The 19,031-nt window shown below is 33.3% G+C and overlaps 1 protein-coding gene across 1 annotated transcript; it reads left to right on the forward strand.

Moving 5' to 3' along the window:
- Positions 1-7,984: 7,984 nt before the first annotated feature.
- Positions 7,985-13,178, forward strand: LOC132050347 (probable gamma-secretase subunit PEN-2). Its single transcript, XM_059441577.1, has 2 exons — positions 7,985-8,254; positions 12,806-13,178. The coding sequence occupies exons 1-2, from the start codon at positions 8,002-8,004 to the stop codon at positions 12,964-12,966; spliced, it is 414 nt and encodes a 137-aa protein (XP_059297560.1). The 5' UTR covers positions 7,985-8,001; the 3' UTR covers positions 12,967-13,178.
- Positions 13,179-19,031: the final 5,853 nt, after the last annotated feature.

A 19,031-nucleotide genomic window follows, 5' to 3' on the forward strand; every position in this document is an offset into this window, starting at 1 on the left:
TGTCCCCATTCCTAAGTCTACAGGTGAAGCCCTTTCTCATCTCGGATGGCGACGCACATGATCGACTAGATGTCGCTTTACACACGAGTGGTACTTGGGAGCTTGTTCCACTTCCTTCAAAATCTATTGTTGGTTGTCGTTGGGTTTATGCAATTAAAGTTGGTCCGGGCACCAAGTTGATTGGCTTAAGGCTCGCCTTGTTGCGAAGGGGTGTACACAGATATTTGGGCTTGATTATAGTGATATTGTCTCTGCCATGTCTAAAATAGCATATGTCTGTCTTTTTCTATCCATGGTTGTTGTCCGCCATTGGCCTCTTTATTAGTTAGACATTAAGAATGCTTTTCTCCATGGTGATCTTAAGGAGAAAGTTTACATGGAGCAACCACCTGGTTTTATTGCTCAGGGAGAGTCTTCAACTGTGTGTGTCGATTGCGTCAATCACTTTATGGTCCGAAATGCCTCTCCTCGAGGGCCGGTTTGGTAAATTCGGACAAGAATTCAGAGTTTGGCATGACTCACGCGTCGAAGTATCATTTTGTGTTTTATCAACATTCGCTTCGATTTGAGTATTTATTTGGTGGTTTATGTTGACGATATCGTTATAATCAAGCTGATAAAGATGGTATCACTAATTTAAAGCAACATCTCTTTCGAAATTTCCCGAATAAAGATCTTGGCATTAAAGTATTTTCTAGGTATCGAGGTTGCCCAATCCACATAAGGTATTGTTATTTTTGCAACTCAAATATGCCTTAGACATTCTCGAGAGACAGGAATGATGGGATGTGACACTCGTTGACACTTCTATCGGATCCGAATGCTAAACTCCCTGCCAAGACAAGGGGAGCCACTCGGATCCCGGAAGATATAGGCTGGCCGGTTGGTAAGTTGAATTATTTCACGTTGACTAGACCCGAGCATTTCCTTTCCCGTGAGTGTTGTAAGTCGGTTATGGATTCTCCATGTGATCGTCATTGGGATGTAGTTGTCCGCATTCTGCGATATATTAAGTTAGCTCGAGGTAAGGATCGTTTTTCGAATATCGAGGCCATGAGCGAAGATCATTGATATACGTATGTTGATTATGCGGGATCGCTCTCGATAGACGTTCTATATCCCATATCAGTGTGTTAATAGGAGGTAATTTGATGTCTGGAAGAGTAAGAAACGAGTGTTGTTGCTCGATCTAGGTCGAATCAAAACATCGAGCAATGGTTGTAGCAAATTATGAGCTAGTTTGGATTAAGTGCTACTCGTAGAGCTAAAATTTGGAGAAATCGACAAAATGGAACTTGTGTGTGATAACAAAGCGACCTTCATATCGTATCAAATCCGAGATTTCATAAGAGACTAAGCACATTGAGATTGACCATCACTTTGTCGGGGAAAAGATACTCTCCGTGAGATATTGTTACAAAATTTGTAAAGTCGAGTGATCGGTACTTTGCGCCTATTTTCACCAAGACACTCGGTCGTCCTTGTATTAGATACATACGTAACAAGCTCGGTACATATGATTTGTATGCACCAGCTTGAGGGGGAGTGTTAGAATAGGAATATGAATAGGATTTGTATATAGTATCCTATACATGGAAAAGGATTAAGATGTGGCGTCTATAAATAAGGGTCAATGTAATAATGTAGATACAATTCAATAATAATAATTTCTCACAATGTACTTGTGTAGTGGCTCTTGTACCATGACTTGACCAGATCCTTGGGGTGTCGTTTGTAGTTTTCGCACTTAGTTATTTATGATATTGCGACTACTAGCATGATTTAATTTTCCACATTATTAATTCAAAAATTGGTAAAGTAAGGGAAGGGTTCGCCCACCAGGGGGGTTAGTGTGGGTGCCCGCTCGACCCACGAGTTAGGTCGTGAGAACTAAGGAGAGTGGCAGCTTTATACGCAACCTTTTTTTACTCCCTCCGTCCCATTAGTACTCCACGTTACTAAAAATATTCGTTTCGAAAATACTTGTCAATTTGAAAAAACAAAATCTCTAATTAGTTTTTTCCTATTTGTTATTATTATTAATAGTTTTTTAAAGTAACCAATATTAATCAGAGTACAATTTATAAGAGAGATAAGAATAATGTGAGATAAGAATAATGTGGTAAAAATATATTTTATTTATAATTTCTTAAAAAATGTGTAAAAGGGAAAATGGACAACTATATGAAACGGAGGGAGTATATTGCAGTCCCGAATGACATCATTTTATACACGGAATTGTTTTTTTAAATAACTAAATATTAAAATATTTTAATATTTCTTTTACGTATCTTTTTATTGAAACAGTTCTCTTTACTTTTTTGCGAAGTTCCCTTAAGATGGACTTTGCCCCTCTACATTTTTTCACAGCGCCAATCTTCATTTATGAATACTCGTGTAATCATGAATTTAAAGAATAAAAGATTTATAAAGTGTAATTAATTTCTCATTTATTTAATGTTCATCAATGTATTGAGCTACGATGATATTAAATTAAATAAAATTACGTCTTACCTGAAAAGTTGACCGCTATCATCATAACAACCTCTAAATGTAAGAAAAGTGTTACTATTAAATATCAATTATTTTTTCTTTTTCAAATGACCAATACGGTTCCCATTTATTTAAAGTAACTTGAACTATCAATTTTTTTAAGCAGATAAACTACAAATTCAATTTCACAGAAAGATGTTGTTGTTTACTCCATTCACATGTATGACTAGCATACATGGATCAAAATATCCACATCACTATGTACTATGTGAAATTTCAAAATGACGGAATAAATTAACTAAAAAACGATGTAGCATACATTTCGTTTGTAACACAAAAAAAAAAAAAAAAAAAAAATCAAATATGTTCCTACAAGCATTTTTCAGGAAAATATTTGTTATATCCCCTTTGTGACAAATGTGTCAAACCCTTCCAGGCATGCAGTTATGTAGAAGAAAGAAAACCAGCTTCCTATTCAATGGTGCAGCTCAAAGTTGCACCATCGTGCAAACAAAAATGGTGTGCACACTTCAAATTCTTTTGCTTAGCATTTAAGAACTCATTTGACAAACATGGGTTGCTCATATGGTAAGCACCCTGCACCTCCAACTCTAAGGTTGTAGATTCGAGTCACCAAGGGAGAAAAAAGATGGGATCTTCTAGGGAGGGGTTAAAAAAAAAAGAATTCATTTCACGCGGATCTCAACTTTGCTTTTCTTTCATAAATTATACAAAATCAAGGGTCGTGATTGGCCAGTGTCGTAGTTCTCAAGGTCTGAAAATCTAATTTATTGAATTAATTATAGAAAATTCATTCATTGATCCATGTTGATCACCTTATAATCAGTCTGATTCTTGAGAAATTCACCATGCTCTCGATGTCCACATACTTCTCGATGTCCACATCACCTTATGGGCACGGGCATCGCACATGTAATCTATTTTAAATTAGTAAACTCGTTATCTAAACAAGATGAATTTTTATTTAAAATTAAATTATATTGCACAAAAAATTAACATTGTTGCTTATCTCTATGATCTCCGGTGAATTAACCAAACCCTTTTTTCCTCTTCGATATCTGTGGTCTTCTTCCGCTATTACAATCACCATTTGACCCTAGTACATAGTTACCCTCAACTATCAACTTCAAGTGTCTCCATGATTTAGTAGTGAAGTACGAATATAATCAAATAGAAGAATCAGAAATCACAAGACCATTCAAGCATAACGTAGGGTGATTTACAAAATTGTAAGGCAAGCTTGAAGAGGAAACATTGAGAAAGAGGAATAATAATAAAGAGATATAGAGATCTAATAAACCTGAAAAGGGGAAGAGAATATCACCAATGCCAGAAGGCACAATGAAGTGCAGCATTGAGGAATTTGACTTTATATATCAATGTTATCGGTGATGGTACATTGTTCTGTTTGTTTGATTCCCTGCCTTATGGTTTCTTTTACATGAATCTTATCATCAAGATTACCGCATGTCAACATTGCTTTTACAAATAAAATTGCCATGAAAATTTCTATATGCAATTATGACATTTAAAAAGATACACTAGCTTACTCCATACTACTCTTTTGAACACGACAAAACTAATAATATTGTTTTCTTTCCTTTTTTTTTTTTTTTGAGTAAAAACAATGTCTTCCATTGTTCCATACGTCTAGAACATGCTTTCGAATTGATGTACATGATGACTTAACAAGTACGCCCGTTAATTTCGCTTTCATTATGGTGTTCTTGATTTATGCAATAATCATATGGATGTTATAAATTAACTTACATAAAAACTCATTTTTGGCACGCTTATTGCACGTATAAACCATTTACCATTAGAAACTTTATTATTTGGACAAAATAGATTAAAGTGTTTATTCCTAATGATATCATTCATGTCATTTAATGAACTACTCTCTAGGCATGTGTAGAACACTTGACTTTAAAATTTTGTTACCTGAGCAAAAAAATCATTGCAAGAATACACATGTATAATGAAAACATCTTTTGATTTGTAAATTAAAATTATAAAATACATAAAGATTCATCGTCATATTTTTGTGAATTCTCATATAGATGAGCTTTGAACCTCTATGCATAACAATTTATCAATCAAGATACGCCCTGTTATGTGCATAAAACATAAAAGGAATTAAATAATAGTAGAAGAATAGCAGTACTTGTACACAAAGAAAAAAATTAATAGACTTGGCCAAATAGCCTTTTTTAAACAGACATCCGAGATAACATCTAGTCAAGCAGAAAAACAAATCTAGATTACTAACAAGAAGTAAATATACCTGTTGATAACTTGAAAAGTCAAGTCTCTAATTTATATTCAACTTCTTTGAATTCTCATACAAATGTAATTTGTGTCTCTACAGCCTTTTAAAAGCGTTAATCTTCATTCTAATATTCATATAACCGTTGTTTTAAAAGAGTAATATTCTATAAATTTCTAACCTATTCAAAACTTATTAATAGGTTAAGCTACAAAGATTGAAAATTAAAATTTTAAATTATTAACACGAATGAGATTAGGTCTTACCTAGAAAGCTCCAATCAATCTTTAGGATGATTTTCAACTAAGTTGACATGGAAGAACCGCTGTTTAATAGTTACACCAGCTAACATAACAACACTTAACACTCCGAGTGGCATAGGCGCGGGAAGACCAGTTAAGGTATCGTAAGAGAGTGACCCACGCACATCGGCTTTAGGTTATAAACCATTGCAAGCAACCTTCAAAACTCCTTTGGGTCGTGACAAGGAGTGGTAAAACATACTCGATAGTTGCACTCATTCCCGATTTTTGTCCTGCTAATCCTCCCTTCAAGATGAGAGCTCTCTTCTGATGGCCAGCGCTATCTCACCCCTTGCTTCGCAACTATCATCTTTTAGCTGATTGATGAGTGTTAAATATAGATGTGTCACGCCGCATGAAGAAAGCTGTCAAGCATTGAATGAAGGGAGGGAGGCTCTGAGAAGGCTGGCAGATGTGAATGGCATCATCACACCAACCTCTAAATGTAAGAAAGGTGTTATTAAATACTAATTATTTTTCATCTTTCGAATGACCAATATGGTTCCTACTTTCTAGAGTAACTCGACCACCAATCAGTAAGTCCTAATCCATCCTCGTTAATCTTACATAATCATGTGGCTAGTATATGGACACGTGTGTTGCACGAGTAGCCTATTTGACATTAGAAAGCTCGTTATCTAAATAAAATAATTATTTAATTAAAAACGAACTAAAGCCGAAAATTAGGATTTGTTTCTTATTTCTATGACCTCTAATGAATAATATTTCTTTTTTACGTATCTCTTTTATTGAAATAAATCTCTTTATTTTTTGTGAAGTCTTCTTAAGATGGACTTTGCCCCGCCACATTTTTTCAAAGTGTTAATCGTCATTTTCTAATACTCGTGTAATTATGAATTTAAAGAATAAAAAATTTGTAAGGTGTGATTAATTTTTCACTTATTTAATGTTTATCGATAGATTGAGCTATATTGGTTAAGATGAATTTAAATAGTAACAACGGTGAATGATGATTCAGATTATTAAACCGAACTTGCTTGGGATTGCGACGTAGTTATAATAATTACCGTTGATATATGTTGATTGAAGATGTGAAAATTTTAATATATTAAAATGAGTAGGATTACGTCGTACCTGAAAAGTTGATGAGTCTTGAGAAATCGTCGTCGTCGCCATTAAATATAAGAAAATTATTATTGAATTATAATTATTTTTCTTCTCTCAAATGACGAATCATCCCCCACTTATTATGAAGCAACTCAAACCACCAACTTGTAAGTTGAAGATGAGAGCATTACTCCTAATACATCCTCGCTTGTCTCTCTAAATTAATTAGCAAAAAAATGTTAGAATTTTCGCTAAATGTGGACAAACATTAACTTAATTGTTGTGGTTTACAAAATGGGCTAAACAAATATAGTTGGTGAACATGACTTGGCCGCTTATTTATTGGATTCCTTATTGGGCCTGAATCACCTCATGGATTGGTGTGGACAGGCAGTAGTGTAGGCCCTGTTGAAGACCTAATAAAGCCTGTTATAGAAAGAACCATTAAGTCAAGGTTTGATGCCTATAAATATATGGCTAGGTCCCTTTCATCTCCTTAACCTTAAGGCAACGCTCCATTCGACTGTCAGTTATAGGAGGAGACATGAAAGACCTAGTCAATCGTTCCACACGTCTATAACATGCTTCCGCATTGATGTACATGATGATTTACCATGTACGTGCCTTAATCGCACTTCGTTATGGTGTTCTTGATTTATGCAATAATCATATGGCTGTTATAATTAACTTACAAAAAAACTCATTTTTTTGGCACATGTGTTGCACGTATAAACCATTTAACATTAGAAAATTTGTTATTTAGTCAAAATAGATTAAAGTGCTTATTCCTAATGATGTCACTCATGTCATTGAATGAACTAGTCTCTGGGCATGTGTGCTAAACGTGTGGAACATTTGACATTAAAATATTTGTTATCCGAACAAAATATCACTGCAAGAATACACATGCATAATGAAAACATCTTTTGATTTGTCAAATAGAATTATAAAATACATAAAAGTTCATCGTCACATCTTTATGAATTCCAATATACATGAGCTTTGCACCTCCATGCATAACAATTTATTAATCAAGATATGCCTTGTTATGTGCATAAAACATAAAAGAAAAAATAAATAATTGTAGAAGAATAGTAGTACTTGTACACAAAAAAAAAAAAAAATACACCTGTCCAAATAGCCTTTTTGAAACAGACATCTGAGATAACATCAAGTCGAGCGAAAAAATAAATCTAGATTGCTGATAAGGAGTAAACATATCTATTGATAACTCGAAAAGTCAGGTCTCTATGAAAAAACTTATATTCAACTTCTGTGAATTCTCATACAAATGTAATTTGCGCCTCTACGACCTTTTAAAGCGTTCATCTTCATTCTGATATTCACATAACTGTTGTTTTAACAGAGTAATATATCTATAAGTTATGATTAGTAATTTCTAACCACTTTCTAACCACTCAAACTTATTAATAGGTTAAGCTATGACTAAAAATTAAAATTTCAACATAACGGAGGACATAATTGACCCATTTCGAATAGTTTAAGTTTATCTTTTATCCTTTCCCAAAACTCTTTAAGACCCTTCCATCTCTCTCACACAGTGAGTCGATCTATTAAGTTACAAAAAATTTAACCCATTGCTATACATGTGATGGGCCGAACTAAAATTTTCTAAGCATGTCAAAATACAAAAAAGTAAATATATGACGAAATTAAGAGAGTTCAACACATAGCATTTATACACACTTAAGGGACTATTTTAGACCTACCTCAAACATAAGGAACCATTTTTGTCATTTTCTCTAAAGCTCCTTAAGGCTATTCCATATCTATTCATTCATTTACCAAAAATCCAATCGATCACTATACTGACCTTTTTCCGACCAGAATATGGAGGCGGCTCCGTCCACCACCGCTAACTCCGCCCCTTCCTCCGCCGTGACCCACCGGAATCCGTTAAGAGTTGACTGGCCGACGGTTGATGGACCGTTAGGTTTGACGGAGCAAGATTCAGTTGATCATGCGCGTAGATTCTTTAAGTTTGGGTTTTTATTTCTGCCTTGGCTTTGGGCTGTTAATTGCTTCTACTTTTGGCCTGTACTTCGTCAACCTACCTCTTATTATCACCCCGAACTCCGTCAATGTAAGTCCCTTTATTATACTTTTGGTAAATAACTCTAGATAATTGAGATCCCATGTCGTAATTATTATACCCTTCGTCCCAATATATGTGATGGTGTTTGACTGAACACGGAGTTTAATAAAGAAAGAGAGACTTTTGAAATATATGGCCTAAATAAGTGAGTTTCTTACTTATTTTTTAGTGTTTGTTAAGTAAGCAAAAAAAGTGTTATCTTAAAAGCATTTATATGTAATTTAACAAAATATTATGGGGTTGGGATGAGGTGGGGAGTGGGTGTTCGTGGGTTGCGGGGGGGTGTGATGGTCAAGGGGTGGGGATTGGGGTAGTTGGGTGTGTGTGGTGGAGACGACAACTTAGAATGCATTTATGGAACTTGTTTCATTTTCCTCATTTTTAAGGATTTTCTACGGAAAATGTTTTCCGTAACATTTTGACCAACCAAACATGGAAAAAGTGGAAAATATTTTCCTCCATACTTAGTTCGTGAGTTATACTTGTCTTGTTCGTAACCGCCTGTTTGGATGGTTGCTACCTATTGTATTGTTGCTTTAAATATAATGTTTGTTTTGATTGTTATTTAAATTTTCTTGTATCGTATCGTTCAATCCTAGTTATGTAACGACCGATTTTGTGTGGTCGGGTTGTTACCTTACCTTTTTCTCATTTTGCCTTTGCTTATTATTAAATAATCGTATCTTATTGTTTACCCTACCTTTTATAATAACTTTACCTTGTACCCTACTTGTCTATATAATATTGTAGGTTTATCCTTCGGATTGTTGGTGTGTGGCGTTATGTAGTGATGAGAAGCGATACAATCTAACCAAATATTAAATTTATCAAACCAATACAGTACAATAGTATACAATAGCATACATTATGAAACGATTTGTAACGATCATCAAACAAGTTGTAAAAGAATGAAGGGGTTCCGAGTACAAGGGCGAACTCATCTAATTGTGTGAAACAGGGACATGATTTCTTAAATGTTTTTCTAACAAAATTTACATATCAAAGATTACTTATAACGTACATTAAATTCAAAATTCACTGGTAAACAAAAGTTTTTAAAGATATTTAAAACAATGTAGTTAGAAAAACACTGTTTGACTCTCCAAGTAAATAGTGCCAAATTACTTTGGACAGAAGTTTTGATGAGTGTGTACTATTTGCTTTTGTGTTTGGGGGTTTGGGGGGATATGTGATTTGGACAGCTTCGGCATTAAGTTACTGAGGTGAAACTCGTCCTATTTGTTTTGTTTTGTGTTTGATAAGCTAGAACCGACAGTTGTATGGATCAGCCATGAGATAGTGAAGATAAACCTTACCATATTTGTCCGTTTAGATCACAATTTGAATCTTGTCATGTTCTGTTAATTCTGGTTTCTATTTTTGTGTCGTTGCAAGTTTCGTGGAATTTTTCACCTAGTTCTCATCTGGATTAATATCATCCGAGAAAATGAACTCATGAAGGGTAATTGTTACTGTGAAACAGTTTGGCTAGTTTCCCCATTTAGTTAGTGTGGGTATATGTGATAGCGTTAGGTTGCTGTGGTACTTGTTGAATTGCATTATTATGGAAGTAGATGCTTAGATGGTCAAAACTGGAGTAAACGCCTCTTGCTCAATAGTTTTAGGAAACTTGTTGAACAATTACAGAAGGTGAGAAGTTCACAACTTTTGAGGTCTGGGGGCAGGATTGCTGATATCGGGTCTTATGTTTTTTCAGGGCTAGAATACTATTCATGAAACCTGGAATTTCGAATCACTAGATACTTAAATCAATTTCTTGCTAACGAAGTTAATGTTAAAAGTGATGGCCAAAAAACACTTGATATTCAAGAAATATAAACCAAATGCCATCCATGTTTTAGAGTTGTGACTTCTTTGTTTAAATGTAGAGACTTTCTACAGCTGTATATGCATTATGTTTAGTTGGATAATGAAACATTTTCCAGATGTTATATACCCTACTATTCTCATAGGATGGTTATCTGTACATGGAAAATGAATTAGATTTAGTTGGATGATGAAGCATTTTCCTAGAGTGGTTAGCCAGATTTTAGAGCACAAGCTTGAGAAGTAAAATACTGGTAACTGGGGCATAATTTAAGAGTGTATACTAAACATTGCTATAAAATATAATCACTTTTTTGAGATTATTTAAAATTAGAAACTAGCATGCTTGAGAAATATTGGATGGAAATGCATTTAGAAAATAACTATCTTTTGGGGGGTAAGTTACTTTATTAGCTCTCATTACACAACTTGTAATGAATGCATCATTTTGGTTGTAACTTCCCCTGCATTCTCTTTGTGCTGGTATTATGAACAAAAGGTACTCTTAATCCATCAAAAAATATTTTTGGGGTTAAGTGCGCGTGAAAAATAGTTGACAGACTGAAGTTACCAGTTTCAAAAAAAAAAAAAAAAAAAAAAAAAAAAAAAAGTTGACAGACTGTTTTATGTTTTTGGGATACATGAGGAAAGAAGCTTGTTATACTTCAAAGAGTTAAGTGATTATCAAAAATAATCTCTAAAGGGGATGCATTTTCTTATATGAAACAAGGGAACCTTCTTTGCAGTACTTTAAATATTGGTTGCTTGGCTTACGGTACTGAGAATAACATTGAGAATCCTAAGTGTTCAAATTCCATGTAGCTTAGACGAATGAGACAGTAAGATATGTAGTTACTTTCGCAAGCTGGCCCCGGACCACTCTGACCAAAAGGAAAAGAAGATGACATGTACCTTGTTGTCTGTCCAATGTTTAGTGCTTCTCTCTGCTTTTGATCCTAAGAGTTAACTGTATCGGAGGTGGAAAGAATATTCTTCTTGCTTCTTCCACTACTACAGGTGGTGGATATGCCATGTCAACAACCTACCCCCAATGTAAGTAGTTCTAGAGGTGTCAAATGGGCGGGTTGGGCTGAATTTGGGCGGGTCATAACGGGCTGAGTTAATAAATAACCCGCCCAAAAGTTACTTGGGCTAAAACGGGTCGGGCTGAAATGAAGCTAAAAAGCGCGTCATAACCCAACCGTTCAATTCTTACTAAGTTTTAATTTTCATGTTTGTTCTTTCGTAATTTTTAGTAATAAAACTATTCTTTCTTTATTATGGCTATAAATAACAGATCAAACAAAAAAATAACTTTTTGTAAATATTTTGATAAGATTTCTCATGGTTCAATCTGGGCTACATATCAGCCCAACTTTTTATGGGTTGAAATGGGCTAAGCTAACTTGAACGGGTTGGGCGGGTCATGCTTTCATGGGCTGATTTTGCCACCCTTAGTAAGTACAAATAAGGAATGGACTGCGCTTATCTAAGGGGACACAATGGTGGCAAGATACTCGAAAGAATAAAGTTTTCACAGAAGTGTGTCATGTCCCTTTTGTTAACTCAATTGTGCATAGGTGTATTTCAACAACTATTAACTCCCCTTGGTCTAAACGCACATGTGGTAGCCCTTCTTTAACTTTAGATGGATGATAGAGTGTATAGGTGTTGAATGCAATTAATATCTGTAGGTATTGAATGCAATTAATAGGACTTTTATCTCTAAAGGCGCTAATTTTTGGATGAAAATGGCTATTTGACAGTAATGTATAGTTACTCTTACTATTTTATAGTTACTCTTACTATTGAAAACCCAACTAAATAGTAAAATATTGAAAAAGAAGCACCGTTTTTGCCAACCCCACCTCGACTGGCTATTTCATCTTTAGATGCCCCTGAGCCCAGATAATAATGATTCGAGTCCTGTCATTGAACACAGAGAAATAGTCACTTCATCAATCAAGCTATGTACTTATGCATATAATGAACAAAGTTCAATGGAGGTTTGCATCCTGTGTGCAAAAGCACATCTGTATATAATTCATATGGTGCTTTAACAACTCTAGAAGAGACCATATGGCTGCTCGTTTGGCGTAACATAACCCCCTATCAAGGAAAGAACCTTATTCTTTCGCCACTTTCTAGATTGAGGTTTGCATGCCTTCTGCTAGGGATCTCCAGTACATTCTGGAGGAACTGTTATTGTTCAGTTGGTCTTGGTCGTCTTCATGGCTAAATCCTACGAGCTTTTTCCTTGTTCACTCTGACTTTAAAAAAAAATACTTTCTCCTTGTCTCATTTTCTATCCAATTCTCACTCACTCTCTCTCTCTTATTCGGTTTGCAAAGTTCACCATAAGTGTCCGGTGCTGTTGGGAAGGTGAGCATTTTTTACCCGGAATTCCAGTAGAAGTCCTAGTTTTAACAGTTAATAATGGTCAAGGACTTTCTGGCAAGTCATACAACTTTATAGAAAGTACATATATAGGAATTAAGGTTTATCGCATGCTTGGGCGACTCCAATAACTCTTTTATATAAGTATCTCTATTTTAGTTTACTGGGCATATTACAGGGTCTATCATTGAGGTTTTAGAATGTTTGATTTATAGATGTTAGGTGAGCAAGGTGTTAACTGTTATGAATTATCGTTTTAACTTGGTCTGCGAAAACTTTTTCTAATATTGAGTTTTTGAAATCTATGATTTGCAGATGTTGTCAGGTCAGCAATTGGTTTCACGGTGTTTGCTGTTATCCTCTCATCTTGGGCTCTTACCTTTTCCATTGGAGGAGAGCGTCTATTTGGTCATGCTTGGGACAAGCTCGTCATGTACAACGTTGCTGAGAAATATGGTTTGACGGGGTGGATTTAGGTACTTAAAGCTTTCATTTGTGGTCGAATCTGCTGGATACAAGATTTGTATGTATATATATTCTTCCCTTGTTAAAGATGCTGAGACTGGAACATCTCAGTTAGACAGTTACCATGACACTATTAAGTAGTGATGAAACCAGAAAAGAGGTGCACCTTTTGAACTCTGTATGCACTTTGCAGCTTGGAACTTGGAAGTTGTCATTTTGCTCATTTGCGCTCTCTCTCTCAACCCCACCCCCTCCCCCTCCCCCCAAATCAACACACACACATTAACATGGAATTGTAGATGGAATCATAATATTGTATTGTATTAAGTGATGAAGAAGGATGATAACAGTGGATGATTGCAGATGGATAAATTAAATATATTATCTATACATAGTATAGCTACTAAAAGCTTTGATCAGCGAGACGCCATTTAATGAGTGTCTTTGGAAATCTCTTCGTCAAAACCATTTACATTAAGAAGATATTATTTACATGTAATATTTACCAACACTGACCGACAATAATAATGAAAGATAAACATCAATCTGGGACAATAAATTTTATAATTAGGGTATGGAAACCCAGAGGCGAATCCAGGATTTGAGAGTAGTGGAGGCATTATTGGTTTGTGGTTACAAAAATGTCGGGAAACAATATTTGTGCAGTCGGAGTGGAGTCGAACCCAAGTTTGCATACTAAAATATCATTTGTACACCCTGTATCAACCAGTGAAGCTACCAACCCTTGTGAATGAGGGTGTCAATCAGAATATATATACCTCATATTTATATATATATATATATACATACTTTTTTCGAGGTTACCATGGCACACGACCCCCCCTACTCTAGGGGTAGGTCCGCCTCTGCTGATTCCTATTTATAACCGCCAATCGAAATTATCAGGATTTTAGCCGAAGATTAGGCTTTGCAACCAAAGCCTAAAAAGAATGACAATGGATAATATACTTGTTTGGTATGCGGGATGGATAGCAATACCATGAGATAAAATGTGTAATTATTGGTGGGATAATCAGATAATGAACAATCCTATGGAATCTATATATAATATAAAAAAAAATTGGGGGTGGGGGTAGGGTGGGGTGGGGTGGCATTCTGCGCCTCCATTCTTATTTATCTTTTTTCTCATTTTTTTTTTTCATTTTTTCCCTTATTTGATGTCCAAAAAAACTGTAAAAAAATAATTAATTACACCTTTATGTCATTGATCATTATTACTCAAAAATTAAATTCACCTTTATGTCATTCATTATTACTCCATTATTATCTTTTACACCCACGTTATATCTGTATCAAAGCCTTTCGACTCTCCTTATGAAAGATCACTCACTTACTTCTTTTTCTATACCACGTTCCCTTTACAATCAAATTCCATTACTTCAACAATTTAATAACGTAAATATTATTGCACCCAAACGTCAAACCTATAAATATTATTCCAGTATCATTTTGATTTCAACCGAACATCCTTTTCCACTTATATATACCTCTTTTATTATATATAGCTTTACACAGTTTATACTTATGAGATCTCTATCTCACTTTTTTTGTGAGTCTGCACCTTCAAAATTAGCAAGAAGATTAGGAAAAGAATCCCTTGCAAGGATCCATACTTGTTTTTGGAAGCCACCTTCACACCTTGTTGCGTCAACGTTAATTGATGAGTAGGAGGATGAAATAAACAATCCTATGGAATCTATATATAAATTTGATAAGATAGCGGAAGGGAGTGTATTTAAAATTTCACGGAATCTTTTTTTTTTTTTTCTATTCTTTCTCTTTTTTGTCCTCCGTAACATTTCACTATATGTGATGAATTTATAGGATGATTATGTAAGTATTTAGATGGTAAAAAATTATAAAAAGAAATAGGAAGAATTGTAGGAATTTCCTGCATAAATTTTGGACTAAAATGTATATTTTATATATGTCGGTGGCAATTTAAAGAGGGTATAGTAAGAATTGAATGAAAATTATTGCATAAACAACAAATGAAAACGGAATGGGGAAAGAGAGGAAAAATAAGAAAGGGAAGAAAACAAATTTTGCAGAATTTCCCCATCTTGATTCTATCATCCACGTTGATTTGATTTGAGGCCAAAATTTATGCTTGTGTATTTTTTATTTTGGGCTTGATGCTTGTGCGTTCACTTAATAAGTGGAATTTATGAGTACCGCGCAATACACTTTCCTTATTTTGTTGTCTTTTATTTTGCCTTTAATTTATTCTTTTATTTTGAGGAAATATTTTGAAGACAACTATACTTTAAAAGAATACAATCATGTATAATAATATATTTACCTACACATATACATGTACAAAAGGATATATAATAATAACGAAAGTAATTTCACCTATAATCATATATATATATATATATATATGAAATTTAATATTTCTACATGACGAAATAAGTGGAAATTTTTTGAATTTTCTTTTAGGAAGAATATTTCGATGTAAAAGAATTTTTTTAATTGGGATGTTATGGTCCTTTATATTCATAAGATTACCTTATGGTTTAGATTATCGCTACATTTTTTGATAGAAGTTTTATAAAATATCTCTGAGCTGAAATTATAAACTTATATTTTAAGTTATATGTTTTGAGTAAATTTAAATGTATTTTTAGTTGTTGCAAAAAAAAAAAAAAAATTCTTTATTATTTGATGGTCAAGAATAGAAAAAAATTATATATATATATATATATATATATACAATCGCGCTAAGCGCGGACAACTTTACTAGTGTACTAAAATAATGGGTTTAGCTATTTTCATATAGAATATGAAATATACTTATTTATCTCATCCCGCATATCAAAATGAATCCTATTTCCTCACGTTTGCTAATGGTTAAGAGAGATCTAATTCGCTGATTTTTCTTTAATTCATCTTTATTGCAGCATTTGATGCACATCTAAAAATTAAAATTGATAATTCCAACAATTTGATTAGACGTGTCAGGACATTACACACTCTATCTAAAATTCCATTTATTAGTACATGTATTTATATTTATGTACAATAATAGATAGGGTTAATATTTAAGTGAAGGGTAAAATAGTCGTTCAACTTTTGATGAACATTTTAGTAATTTAATTTTTCAATTTGGGAGTTCCTACTTTTAGATTAGTGTGTGTGTGTATATATATATATATATATATATTTTTTTTTTTTTAAATTCACTTAGTGCTTGTGCTTTTATGCGTAGCATTACTAAATTTATTCAGTAATGATTTCCTGTTATTTCAACGTACTCTGTCTTCATTGATTTTCCATTTTCGTCATTCCAAGTAATTTGCCACCTTTGAAGCCTTTTGATGCTTATCATTGCGTTTCTTATAAATGAAAATAAGTTGAGCTAGCATATCATATTCTTTCTTGCTTCATATGTGTTACAATTTATCTTGTCTCAAATTATATGTGTTACATTAAGAAGATATTATTTACATGTAATATTTACCAACAAATTCGACCGACAATAATAATGAAAGATAAACATCAATCGAAATTAATAAATTTTATAATTAGGGTATGGAAACGCAGAGCGAATTCGGAGATTTGAGATTAACATATAGGCATTATCCCTTCACTGGTTACGAAATGTCCAAACAATATTTGTGCGGTCAATGAGTCGAACCCAAGTTTTCATACTAAAATATCATTTGTACACCAACACTAATCATGAATTTTCTTATCAACCACTTGTGAAATTAATCTCTTAATCAATATATATACCTCATATTTATATATATACACATATATACATACTTTTTCGAGGTTATCATGGCACACGACCCCCACTCATTTGCATCTTCTTCAATTCCTATTTATAACCGCCAACGAAATTATCGGGATTTTCCTTTTAGGCTTTGCAACCAAAGCCTAAAAATTTTATCAATGGATGATATACTTGTTTGGTATGCGGGATGGATAGCAATACCATGAGATAAATGGTGTAATTATTGGTGGGATAATCAAGGTGAATTTTACAATGTAATGGTATAAAATATATAATATAAAGTGACCATGAGCTTGGTGATGGTCGTGACTCTCTCTATATTTGGTCATTCCTATTTATCTTTTTTTCAACTTTTTTTTTTTTTTTTTTTTTTTTTGCATTTTTTCCAACTTATTATATATGTCACAAAAAAGCGATGACAATAATTAATTACACCTTTATGTCATTGATCATTATTACTCAAAAATTAAATTCACCTTTATGTCATTCATTATTACTTCATTATTATCTTTTACACCCACGTTATAATCTAATCATGTTAATTAATCCCTAATTTCGACTCTCCTATTTCTATCACTCACTTACTTATAAATTTTCTATACCACGTTAAAATCGGACAATCAAATTCCATTACTTCAACAATTTAATAATGTAAATATTATTGCACCCAAACGTCAAACCTATAAATATTATTCCAGTATCATTTTGATTTCAACCAAACATCCTTTTCCACTTCAAAACCAGCTTTCTACACCTTCAAAATTAGCAAGAAGATAGGAAAAGAATCCCTTGCAAGGATCCACCACTGTTTTTTGGAAGCCACCTTCACACCTTGTTGCGTCAACGTTAATTGATGAGTAGGAAGATGAAATAAAAGTCCAGCGAAAAAGCTAGAGATGAGTTTGATAAGATAGCGGAAGAGAGTGTATTTAAAATTTCATGGAACACTTTTTTCTATTTTTCTAGTCTCCTCTTCTCTTTTTTCCTCCGTAACATTTCACTATATGTGATGAATTTATAGGATGATTATGAAAGTATTTAGATGGTAAAAAAATTATAAAAAGAAAGAGGAAGAATTGTAGGAATTTTGCATAAATTTTGGACTAAAATGTGGATTTTATTGATATGTCGGTGGCAATTTAGAGAGGGTATATTAAGAAGTGAATGAAAATGGCATAAACAACAAATGAAAACGGAATGGGGAAAGAGAGGAAAAATAAGAAAGGGAAGAAAACAAATTTTACAGAATTTCCCCATCTTGATTCCATCATCCACGTTGATTTGATTTGAGGCCAAAATTGATGCTTGTGTATTTTTTTTTTTTTGGGGCTTGATGCTTGTGCGTTCACATAATATGTGGAATTTATGAGTACCGCGCAATACAGTTTCCTTATTTTGTTGTCTTTTATTTTGAGAAAATATTTTGAAAACAACTATACTTTAAAACAATACAATCGTGTATAATAATATATTTACCTACACATATATATGTACAAAAGGATATATAATAATAAGGAAAGTAATTTCACCTAAATCAAATATATAGTGAAATTTAATATTTCTACATGACGAAATAAGAGGAAATTTTTGAATTTTCTTTTAGGAAGAATATTTCTGATGTAAAAGAATTTTTTTAATTGGGATGTTATGGTCCTTTATATTCATAAGATTACCTTATGGTTTAGATTATCGCTACATTTTTTTTATAGAAGTTTTATAAAATATCTTTGAGCTGAAATTATAAATTTATATTTTAAGTTATCTGTTTTGAGTAAATTTAAATGTATTTTTAGTTGTTGCAAAAAAAAAAAATTCTTTATCATTTGATGGTCAAGAATAGAAAAAAAATTCGTTCGTCACTAAAGTATTTTGCAATCGCGCTACGCGCGGACCAATTTACTAGTGTACTAAAATATTGGGTTTAACTATTTTCATATAAAATATGAAATATACTTATTTATCTCATCCCGCATATCAAAATGAATTCTAATTAATATGTTTGAGTTTAACTTGTAGAAGTTAAAAATCCAAAAAAGTGTCGAAAAGACGCAGAACTAGAGTTCTAAACCTTTTTAAGTTGAATGTTTAACCGTATTAGGTGGGTAGCAACAATATCAAGTGAAAACACGGGAAAGAGTTGTATACACGCATAATGTATCAACGCGTGTGTGGATTATATATGTGCCACAAAACCCAAAATATAGTTACATTTCGTAATTTTCCGAAGCTATAGCTATATATCATAAATGCAGTCTATTAAATATTTTTCATAATTAGTTATGAATATTTTTTCCATGTTTCCACATAGGTAGC

This window comes from Lycium ferocissimum, chromosome 3 (genome assembly GCF_029784015.1).
Source record: "Lycium ferocissimum isolate CSIRO_LF1 chromosome 3, AGI_CSIRO_Lferr_CH_V1, whole genome shotgun sequence".
In the NCBI taxonomy this organism is placed as follows: domain Eukaryota; kingdom Viridiplantae; phylum Streptophyta; class Magnoliopsida; order Solanales; family Solanaceae; genus Lycium; species Lycium ferocissimum.